This window comes from Musca vetustissima, unplaced genomic scaffold (genome assembly GCF_032173495.1).
Source record: "Musca vetustissima isolate MV318-11 ecotype Yass unplaced genomic scaffold, APGP_CSIRO_Mvet_v1 utg8386, whole genome shotgun sequence".
Lineage (NCBI taxonomy): Eukaryota > Metazoa > Arthropoda > Insecta > Diptera > Muscidae > Musca > Musca vetustissima.
In genome coordinates this window covers 184,441-196,699 of record NW_026880080.1, presented here as the reverse complement: position 1 = coordinate 196,699, position 12,259 = coordinate 184,441, and the positions used below count along the sequence as shown (strand labels likewise).

Below are 12,259 nucleotides of genomic sequence, written 5' to 3'. Positions count from 1 at the left end.
AACAAAAATAACAAACAACTACCCTGACACTTGTACAAGTGTCAGTCGGATATGTAAATTTCCCATTTAGACAATTGAATTATGAATAGTCATTCAAAAAAAAAAAAATCAACTGCAAATACAACAACTCCATAAATAGCTTCAGTCAAGTCATATTTTTTTATTTAAACATTTACTACACATACAATTATTTATTTATACTTTGATGATTTATGAATGGGGAATGTTTGGGTACGAGAGAAAAAAATTAAAATTTCCGATGGTAGACCAAAAAAAATAAATGTAGGCAAATACTTCAATATTAGGAAATGTTAGGCGTGTGCCAAATACCCGAAGCTCTACATTGAACTTGTTGTCAGTCATTTTTAAGGGGTGATGTGTTGTGTGTTTTTTTTCTATTTATTTCCAGACAATTTTGAAAAAAAACATATTTGGGGGACATGTTTGGAATATATTCATTTGGATTTTTTTTATTTATTTTTTTTTTGGTAAAATTGAATTATTTTGTTGTTTTTTTTCCTCACAACACTTAGTCACAAAATTTATTGTGCTCCACATCACATAATATTTCGGATTTCAATTGGAAATTCCACGACAAAAAATAAAAAAGACGAAAACAAATATTTTTTAAATCGTTAAAATGATTGTCGCCCTTACGGGCAAAACTCTAATATATGGAAAACAAATAAAAACATTTCGTAGGGTGTCTCTTCATAAACAAAACCATACCATAAATATATTTTTTTCAATCATTTAAAATAAAGCGCAAATAATTTATCTATTTTTTCTTTTTTTTTGCCAAAAATCAAGCATCTGCAAAATATTATGGCCAGACAAACAGCGTGGCAAAAAATAAAAAAATAATAAACTAGAAACAAACAAATTGAACAACAACAACAAAAAACATGTTGGCACCGGCTAGACGCCTGTTTTCATTAGTTTGTCATTATTATTGTTTTTTTTTTTCTACATCATAATTTTTTCGCATTTCATTAACCATGACTTTGTTCCAGTTGTGAATATTTGTTTGTCATTCAAGTTAATGTGACCCCCATGACATCTCTCTAATCCCTTTCCTAATGGATTTCACGTTTTATTTTGTTTGTTTGGATATATGTAAATTGTGAAAGTTTAATGCAAATGTCGAATTCTTTAGTTCGCTTTATTGTTGTTTATTTTTTAAGGGGTTTTCCAAACATTTTCATAATATCATCAGGCACCATCTCCAATGATTTTATATAAATTATTTATGACAATCATGCGGATTCTGTGGGTTTAAGGAAACTGTATTTCATCAATGATTTGAATTAGGTGCTTGTGTCTTAAGTCTTTTGTTTGGGTTTTATGTTCTAATAAGAATTAAAAAAAATATATAAGAATATTTTTCAGTTGAAAGTAAGAAAGATTGACCATATTTGGAAAGTTTGTGTCTTAAGTCTTTTTGCGTAAGTTTGTGTCTTAAGTCTTTTGTTTGAGTGCTATATTCTAATAAGAAAGTCATTGCAAGAGACAATATAATAGAGAAAGAGACTCACTATTGGATATTTTGTCAATTGAAAATACCTAAGTAAGTAGAGAGAGAGAGAGAGTGATGGAGTGAGAACGAGTTTGTGTCTTAAGTCTTTTGTTCTTGTTATCAAGTTATTTAATTTATATTCTATTTTATATTTGATTTATATTTCATATCGTGATTTTACCAAAGATTTTACTTTAGGTGCATGTGTCTTAAGTCTTTTGTTTGTGCTCTAGTTCTAATAAGAATATGGGTTTAGTAATTGAAAGAGAGATGGAAATACTTAATATTGGTGATTTTTCAATTGGAAATACATAGAAGAGAATAGAGAGAGATAGAGAGAGCGAGTAATGTTAGAGGGAATAAAGTTTGTGTCTTAAGTCTTTAATTCATCAGTCATCAATTAAGGGCAATTAAAAAGTTTTTGAAAAAAATATGTTTAGGAAATAAAATTAAAAAATGGAAGAAATAAAAAATATATTTTTTTTTTGCAAAAAAAAAATCATAAAAAATAGAAAAAATAAAAAAAATTTGTTTTTTATCCAAAAAGTGGAAAATTAAAAAAATATGCATAAAAATAAAAAAATATATTTCAATAAATATGAAAAAAAATAATCTTTTTTTGTATAGAACGATTTTTCAATTAAAAATACGTGCGAGAGATTGGAGAGAGGACAAGAAATGTTAGAGGGAATAAAGTTTGTGGCTTAAGTCTTTCATTCTAGTCATCAATTAAGGGCGATTAAAAAGTTTTTTGAAAGAAAATGTTTAGGAAATAAAATTAAAAAATTGAAGAAATAAAAAAATATATTTTTTGCAAAAATAAAAAAATGGAAAAATAAATAAAAAAAAATTTCCCAAAAAGTGGAAAATTAAAAAATAAGCATAAAAAATATTTCAATAAATATGAAAAAAATAATCGATGTTTTTATAGAATGATTTTTCAATTAAAAATACGTGCGAGAGATTGGAGAGAGAGCGAGTAATGTTAGAGGGAAATACGTTTGTATCTTTGTGTCAAATCCAAATTTGTTTGAAAAAATAAGTTTAGAAAAACAAATTAAAAAAAAAAAATAAAATAAATAAAAAAATAAAAAATATATATTTTTTGCCAAAAAAAAAAATCATTAAAAAAATATATCATAAAACCAGTAAGGAAAGTAGTAAAGTCAGACTGGGCCGACTATATATGGTACCCTTCACCACTTTGGGTATATTGTATATATGTTTCCTTACAATTGCATGTTAATATTGCCTTGAAGGAACATACTCATAACATAATCTGCAACCTATGATAAATTTAATTTCATTTGGACCGATTTAGAGTCGTCCGCGTATCATGGCACACATTTATGGAAAACAATTTATAGTAAAATTGATACACGCTATTCGGCAAGCCGCACTGTTAAAATTTTAATCTCAATCAGACACCCGTCCGAAATACATATGGAAGCTATGGCTGCATCTGCACCAATTCCAACACAACCCAATAACGTCATTCAAGTCTCAATCTGATACGTTGTGCAGAATTTCGTGTTAATCGAACAAACATTAGGAGTTTGGTGCACCATTTACATGAAATCGGACGAAACTATATATGGGAGCTATGTCTAAATCTAGACCTATTTTCACGAAACTTATCACTCATCATTCTAGACTCAATTCATTATGCAAAATTCGTGCAAATCGAAAGATTTTTAGGGACTTTGGTGCAGCATTTATGTAAAATTGGACGAATATATATATGGGAGCTATATCTAAATCTGAACCGATTTTCTTCAAAATTTTAATACACCATTCTAGACTCAATTCAGTACGCTATGCCAAATTTCGTGTAAATCAAAAGATATATAGGGACTTTGGTGCACCATTTAAAAAAAAAATCGTACAAAAATATATATGGGAGCTGTATTTAAATCTGAACCGATTTTCACGAAACTTAACACACATCATTCTAGACCTAATGCATTACGCTGTGCCAAATTTCGTGCAAATCGAAAGATATATAGGGACTTTGGTGCACCATTTATCTTAAATCAGACGAAAATATATATGGGATCTATATCGAAATCTGAACCGATTTTCATGAAACTTAGCACACATCATTCTGGGCTCAATTTAGTATCCTGTACCAAATTTCGTGCAAATCGAAAGATATATAGAGACTTTGGTGCACCATTTACCTTAAATCAGACGAAAATATATATGAGAGATATATCTAAATCTGATCCGATTTTCACCAATTTCAATAGGGTTCGTCCTTTGGTCAAATAAATGAGTTGTGCCAAATTTCATCTAATTCGAATAATAAATGCGACTTGTACTTTTTTTAAAATTTAACATGGACGGACGGACATGCATAAATCGACGTAGAAAGTGATTCTATGCTTATTCTAAAAAGGAACCATATGTCTACATCGTTTCCTTTTGCCTGTTACAAACATATGTACAAAGACATGATACCCTGTGTGGTGAAGGGTATAAATAGGGTCTTCATTGGCCAGAACCCATTCTACATGCAAAATTTCGTGACGATTGGTTTATAACTATGGCCTGTATCGTGTTTACAATTTATAATGGACAGACGGACGGACACACATGTGTAGATCGACTCAGCTAGTCGAGATATAACGATCGGTATACTTAAAGGTGGGTCTAGGACCAATATTTCGCGGCGTTTCAAACTCTTGGGGCTGCACAAAGCTATAATACCCAAATAACATAGTTGTGAAGGGTATAAAAATATATATTTTATTTAAAAAAGATAAAAAACGTATTAATAAAAAATTGACGCATTATTTGGTATTAAAAAAATATTTTTTTAAAATCCAATTTAAAAAAAACAGTATTTTTATTTTTTTATCAGAAATTCACACCTTAATGAATCTTGAAATAAAGTTTTTACGCACATTTATGCAAAGAGCGCGAATGCAAGAGAACTAGGTAAATTAAGTAATGAAAACTAACAAAAGACTTAAGAAACAAAATTTTCTGCACTATAGCCCAGCAAAGAGAGTGAGAGAGTAAGGGGAACTCCATTAAATTCACGACGGTAAGCACTCAAACTAAAGACTTAAGAAACAAACTTTTTTCTTTTTGTTATCAGTGAGAAAGTAAATAGAGAGAGAAAGTGAGAGAGAGATAGGCAGAGCCTAACTGGGAAATGCAATTATTACACATGGAGAAATGAATAAAAGACTAAAGAAACAAACTTTTTCTTTGCCTTATCAGTGAGATAACGTAAATAGAGAGAGGGGGAGAGAGAGAGATAGGCAGAGCCTAACAGGGAAATTAAATTATTGCACATGGAGAAATTAATGAACGACTTAAGAAACAAACTTTTTGCTGTGCATCATCAATGAGATAACATAACGAGAGAGAGAGAGAATTAAATTTATATCACATTGGTGATGATAACAGACAAAAGACTTAGGAAACAAACTTATTAAAACACATATCAGTGAGATAATACAAAAGGGAGAGAGAGAGATAGATAATGAGGCAGAGATATGAAAACACAAAATAAATAAAAGACTTAGGAAACAAACAGCCTCATAGAGACCTTACCCAAGGAAAGGTAGAAATATATTGAAGGAAAGCTTTTGTTGAATGAAAGACTTAAGAAACAAACAACAAACGGAGGGACAGTGAAATGTTTTCTACTGCGAGGCCTGAGCAATATAAACTAGAGATTTGTGCATTTTTTCGAATAGGAAAAATCCCTCATTAAGACTGAGACTCTTTTTTGCTTTACACATTTTTTTTTTGAATATTTTTCGTTCTCATTTTATCGATTTTTCCATTTAAAAAAGTATTCTCTCCCAATAAAGAAATAAATCATTTGTTTTAAATTTTTCAATTTTAATTTTTTTATTATTTTATATATTAATTTTTTTGTTGATTTTTTTTCAAATTTTTTTCCAATTAAATTAAACTTACAACTAAACATTTAATCATACATTTTTTCTTTACAAAATAATAAAAAACAATTAATAAAAAGTATGCCAAAAACGCACACAAAAGATCATCAATTCAGGTGGTGGCTTAACTTAACTAAAAAAACTACAAATTACAATTAAACATATAAAATAAACAATTCACAGACATACAATTACACATACACACAAATGCAAGATTAAATGAATATAAATGATATATACAGATACAATTTGAAATTTTGAAAAATACGATTGTTTTTATAATAATAAATAAATTAATTAATGGGAAAAGTCAGATAGAAAAGAAAAACAATTTTAATGATACATACACACACATACGTTAATACAACATTCACACACACTTAATTTGTAATGCATATTTTTTTAAAGATATTAATATAATATTTCATGAGATGAGATTTTTAATAATTAATTAATATTATTTTATATTTATAAAAAAAATATTAATGCTGTTGATACTGTTGGCTGGGGTTGTTATTTTTTTGTTGTTGGTCTCTCAGATTTACGCTGAGACCACAAATTCTTTGCCTGTCTTAAAATCGGTACACTTAAATTGTGGACAACACTTGGGAAAACTCCACGAGGGATCGGCAGGCAATTCCTCACAGCCGGGCATCTCCACGTACGGACAGGTCTCAATGTTAATTGTCTGCGTCTCAAGATCACAAGTTAAGGCTGCACAAATGCCTTTGGGTTTGTATTCCTTGTTCGGCAGCATGGCACGGCGGGTGAATTTATCAAAACATTTACCGGGATGTGCTGTAAAGAGGAGAAGAAAAAAACAAAAGGGGGAAATTAGTTAAGAAATTTTACAACGATTGCGGATTTTTTGTTATTTATTGTAATAAAAATCGAAAAAATAAGGAAGTTCATTATGTATGCATATTTAATATAGAAATCGACAACAAAAATAACAACAACAATGAAAGGAGGGTGAGGAAATCTGATATGAATAATATTCTACATGTCATCGTGATTTACCCCTTGCATTGTGATAAATATTCTGAATATGGATGGGGATGGATACTGATTGCCTGACAGCTGTTATGAAGCGGAACATGACATATGTTTTGACATATGGGAAGTGAATTTTTTTCCAGGGGGAAAGAATAAAAAAAGAGAAAACAAAAACAAGATGCAGCAAAAAATAAGAAAAACAAAAGACTTAAGACACAAACTCTTTGCCAAAAAAAAAAAAAAAAAAAAAAAAAACATAAATAAAAATAAAGATATGTGACTTCAGAACAAAAGACTTAAGACACAAACCTAATAACAAAATTGCGAAGAAATTCTATGGAGAAAAATATTAAAAAATAAATAAAAATTTAATTTTATAAAAAATTAATAAAAAAAATAATTTTTTACATTTTTTTTCAAAAGGCAGATTTAAAAAAAAAATTTCAAAACATGAAAAAAATATGTGTCTTAAGAACAAAAGACTTAAGACACAAAGAAATTTTATGGAGAAAAATATTAAAAAATTAATAAAAATTTAATTTATTTTATCAACAAATAATTTTTCACATTTTTTTTCAAAAGATTTTAAAAAAAATTGTTTCAAGACCTGAATTTAAAAAATATATTTTTTTCAAGACCTGGTTTCAAAAAAAAATATTTTTTCAAGGCGTGGATTTTTTTAAATATTTTTTTCTTTTTTAAATTCAAGACACGGAATTTTTAAGTTCAAGGCATGGATTTTTTTTTAATAATATTATAATAAAAAAATAACAAGAAAAATTTCCAAAAAAAAAAAAAAATATTTATATATTATTTTTTTTTAATTTTATTATTAATAATTATCATAATATTGAAAATATGTAGTCAACATCTGTATGACCTTCTCAAAAATCTAAAAAAAGTTATATTAACAACTGCAAGGGGAGTACGTGTGTGTCTGTGTATATTCAGTTCATTGTACTGCAAAATGCAGAAACAATTTTTAAAGGGGCAAAACTAAATTTAGTGGCCAAGGAAGCCGGTTTTTTAACATCAAAAATTTTTTGGGCAAATTGACGTCATTAACATGGACACGAAACAAGTGTAATTATTTTTTTTTTGTATTAAAAATAAAATTTATTGCCAGCTATAATAGCAGGGAACTTTTATTTTGTAATTTTTCATATAATTTTTCCTTGTTAATTTTTTTTTTTTTAATTTTCGTGAAGTTTGAGGCATTGATATTTTTGGATTTTGTTGTTTAATTGTAATTTATAATGTCTACTACTTTTTTAATTTATTGCAATTGTATAATTTTCTTATAATTTATTTTTTTTTTTTTTTTCCTTTTTTATTTTTATGAAATTTTATGGCATTTATTTTTTATTTTTTTTTTTTTTTTTTTTTTTTTTTTTTGTAATTTGTTATGTCTGATAATTTTTCAATAATTTTTATTTATTGCATTTTTTATTATTTATATATTTCATAGAATTTTTTTTGTTCATATGTCCAAACAAAATGTAGTTATTTATTTTATTAATGTTTTTAATGTCTCAATGTAAGGTCACATCGCAGCATGCCGTTGACATTTATTGGCAATTTATAATGCTGAGCAATAAAAACAATTAAAATGTTTACAAACATAGAGGAGACAACTGACAGAAGGGGGCCAAAAGGTTATTGCCACAACAACAATAATCACAATTTATTAATTTAAAAATACAATAAAAATAAAAAAAAAAAATAAATAATAATGAAGAAATAATAATAAATAAAACGAAAATTAACAAAAGACTTAAGAGACAAACTTCTCTACACGTTATCACAACGACTTATACAAAGAGAAAGAGAGAGAGAGAGACAAAGAAATTCCGTTAATTTCACAAAGGTAAACAATCTAACAAAAGACTTAAGAAACAAACTTTTTCTTCACATTATCCATGAGATAACATAATGAGAGAGAGTGAGAGAGCCTAACGGGGAAATTAAATCATTGCACATGGTGAAGTGAATGAAAGACTTAAGAAACAAACTTCACCTAGAAATTAAAAGTGAGATAACACGAAGAGAGAATGAGAGAGCTAGACAGAGAAATTAAAGTAATTTCTCATTGGTGATGACAACAAACAAAAGACTTAGGAAACAAACTTATTAACACATATCGGTGAGATAATACAATCAGAGGGAGAGAGAGAAGGAAAGAGGCAGAGATCTATTAAATCACTTACTATGATTAAAAACAAACAAAAGGCTTAGGAAACAAATATTTTTGCCAAAAAAAATATATATTTTTTTAATTTAATATTTTTAATTCAAATATTTTTAATCTGTAACCAAATAATTTATAAAAAATATTTTTTATTCAATTATCTATTTTTTAATTAATTTATTTATATATTTTTTTTTGCAATAATTGTGGCATTTATTCCAAGAAATTACTTCATTAGCAAAAAAAGAAGAATCGATTTAAACAACAGCAACCAACAAAAATATTCCCATAGCAGAAGTAAACAAACCCATTAAATATAAAATAACTGTACTGAACTTTTATGGCTTATGGATATCGAAAAAAAATTAAAAATTAATGACAAACAATTTTTTGGTTAGGGGGCAAACGGAGATTCTAATGAAATCTATTGTAGTTCACCATGTTGATAATTAATTAAATACGACAATAACAAAAAACAAAATTTTATTTATTTTTTTTACTAATTATTATTTGAAATTGTCTCATCACTGAAATATTCATTATTAATGACCTTGACCAACAGATGACAGTTGTTGTTGTTGCTTTTTTCTGTTTCAGATTTTTTGGTTCTTGCATGAAAATTCAACGAATCCAGATAATTGTTTACGCGTGTTTGTCATTCGTTGTTAAAGAAATTCAGGTTTTTTAATTCCATTTCAGATTTTTATTGGTGTTGTTGTTGTTGCTGTTATTCTTGTGGAATATTTCTGTTGTTTTTTGCGAAATGGGTTTCTTTGTCTTTACAGAAGTCGTTGTAATTCAATATGGATGTTTTTAAAAAAGAAAAACTGAATATGATTTTTTTTCTTTCAAGTTCTACAAGTTATTTATTGTGGTTGGATTCCAAAAAAAATTAATAAAGAAGCAAAAATGTCGTTTTACTTGTTCAATCTTCATCTTGTATCATAATGTATTCCCCTATTGCAAGGTGTTTTTGGGTTGACATTCTTTCGGGTAATTATAGCCATCCCATGCCGTTTTTAGATATTTAATTTCACGTTGAATATTTTTTCCTGTGATTTTTTTTTCTTTGGCCACAAAAGTATTTTTATTTATTTGTTTTTTGAAGAGTGTGTGTTTTGTGTGTGCATTCTTAAGAGAGAAAAAAATTCCCCTTGGGGAACTTGTTGTTTTGTATTATTCGTGTTTAGTCATGACAATAATTTATTATTTGTATTTAACCTCAACATTCCTCAATTGAATGGAAGACTTAAGAAACATACATCCGTTAGAAATTATCAGTGAGATAACATAAAGAGAGAGAGAGAGAGAGCGAGAGTGAGAAAGCTAGACAGAGAAATTAAAGTAATTTTACATTGGTGATGACAACAAACAAAAGACTTAGGAAACAAACTTATTAACACATATCAGTGAGATAATACAAAGAGGAAGCGAGGGAGGGAAAGAGGTGGAGATATACTAAATCACATACTACGATTAAAAACAAACAAAAGACTTAGAAGATAAACATTTTTCCTGTCCTTTCGAAGAGAGAGACCATATTGAAGGAAATGGTCATTTCAAAAAACGACTTAAGCGACAAACTTCAAAAGGAGAATTTTCATCAAGAGAACTTGTTGTTTTGTTTTAGTCGTGTTTAGTCATGACAATAATTTATTAATTGTATTTAGCTTCAACATTCCTAAATTGTTTAAAGGTACCTTGATGATGACTAGCCACGTTAGTAGAAAAAATTATATATTTTTTATTTTTAGATTTTTTGTTGTTTTTGTTGTTTCTTTGTAGCAAATCAATAAAAAAAAATACAAAAAATGCTCAAAAGAAATTATTTTTCATATAAGAAATTACAAAATAGTAATTTTGAAACTCGAATTATTTATTTTCTTTTTTAATTTTGTAAATTAAATAAAAAAATATTATAAGAATATAAGAAAATTGAAATTATATATTTAAATTTTTATTATTTTCATGTGATTTTTTTTTTAAGTCGAAGCATTTTGTGTTTGAATATATTTAAGGCTTAATTTACTTTAAGAATTCTCTTTTATAAACATTGGGATTTTTTTATTAATTTTAAAGTAGATTTTTTTTATTTTTTAAAAACGTTTTTATAAAGAATTTGAAAAAAAATTAAAAGGATAAAAAAAGAAATTTAATAGGTGTAATTTTTTTAATATTTTTTTTTTACGAAATATATATATAAATCTTGTTCTGAACTCAAATGTAAATTAATTTATTTATAATTATTTAATAATTTTTTTTTTTTTTTTTTTTTTGAAAGGAGAAATTTGAAATTTAATTCACAAAATTAATTTAATATATTTTGTTGTTGCTTTTAAAATAATCATACGCACCATGGTATAAGGTTTATATGATAAACAAAATAAATCTTGTAATATTGTAATTTAATAGGTGTATTTTTTTTTAAATAAATTTTTATAGCGATGTATTTTTTTTCGCCTAAGCTCGAGTCGAAATAGAGAAAAAAAACACTTAAAATTCATACAAATGATCATCGCCTATGCAGGCAAAATTTTAAATAAAAAAATTATAAAAATATTTATTTAAAAATTCATTCAAATGATCATCGCCTATAAAGGCAAAATTTTAAATAAAAAAAAAATTATAAAAATATTTATGATTTTATTAAAAATAATTTTTAAATGATCAGAAAATATTATGTAAAATTTTTATAGGTATAATTTAAAAAAATCATTAAACTATATTTTAATATATGGTATTTTTTAATATATTATTTTTTTTAATCTGGCTTCTTTTAATTTTTTATTTCAAAATTTTTAATAAAAAAAAAATTTTTTTTTAAGATTATATATTTTTTATTAAAAAAAAATAATTCGAGTTTTAAAATAAACTATTTTTGATAAAAATATATTTTTAATATATATTTAATCTATTTTTTAATAACTTTTTTAATATATTTTTTATTTATTTATTTTTATAATTTTGATTTTTTTAATCATTTTGAATTACATAGTGTATATGAATTATTTTTATTATTATTATTTATTATTTTTTTTCTTTTTTTTTATTATTATTATTTTTTTTATAAATTAAAGAAAATCCCCTATTTAATTTTTTAACTATTCTTACTGTTGTTTTTTTTTCATTTCTATATTTTTTTCACACAATTAAATATGCATAAATAATAAACACAAATAAATAAATAAACGTTACATTTGCAAACAAACTAAAACGTGAGAGATATTTATTCGAAAAAAAAAAAATAAAGAATACTAACCAGGATTGAAAATGGCCCGTTGTGTAAATACAGCCGCTTGACTGCTGCTAAAACTGCATAGCATTACAAAAACAAATAAACAAAGAGCGACGATGCCGGTGGTGGTTGAGGAAATTTGACGGCACGACATGGTTGTTGTTTTTTATTTACTTTGTTTTAATTTATAAAAAAAATAAACACTCTTTTTAATTTTTTTTTCAGTTATTTTACTTGTGATTTTTTCTTTAAAACACACTTTGTTTTTTTATTTGCTTGCTTTTTCTTGCACTTGATTTGTGTTTTATTTTATTTTTCTTCTTTTGATTTCTCAATTTGTTAAGAATATTTCAACTCTTAATATTTTTTTCAATTTATTTTTCTACGCCAATTTGTTTTTTTTTTTG

At 26.1% G+C, this 12,259-nt stretch overlaps 1 protein-coding gene across 1 annotated transcript; it reads right to left on the bottom strand.

Moving 5' to 3' along the window:
• Nucleotides 1-5,950: 5,950 nt before the first annotated feature.
• LOC133325428 (uncharacterized) lies at nucleotides 5,951-11,965 on the bottom strand. The gene is made up of 2 exons (XM_061534196.1): nucleotides 11,877-11,965; nucleotides 5,951-6,231 (listed from the first exon to the last, which is right to left on the bottom strand). Exons 1-2 carry the CDS (start codon nucleotides 11,938-11,940, stop codon nucleotides 5,975-5,977), a joined length of 321 nt encoding a protein of 106 aa, XP_061390180.1. The 5' UTR covers nucleotides 11,941-11,965; the 3' UTR covers nucleotides 5,951-5,974.
• Between the last annotated feature and the right edge of the window lie 294 nt (nucleotides 11,966-12,259).

What these genes read in the sequence shown, in the direction of transcription:
- LOC133325428 (XM_061534196.1), bottom strand. Translation starts at nt 11,940, where the DNA reads ATGCTATGCAGTTTTAGCAGCAGTCAAGCGGCTGTATTTACACAACGG. An exon ending in ACGGGCCATTTTCAATCCTG is followed by an intron (nt 6,232 to 11,876) that starts GTTAGTATTCTT and finishes TCCTCTTTACAG; the next exon opens with CACATCCCGGTAAATGTTTT.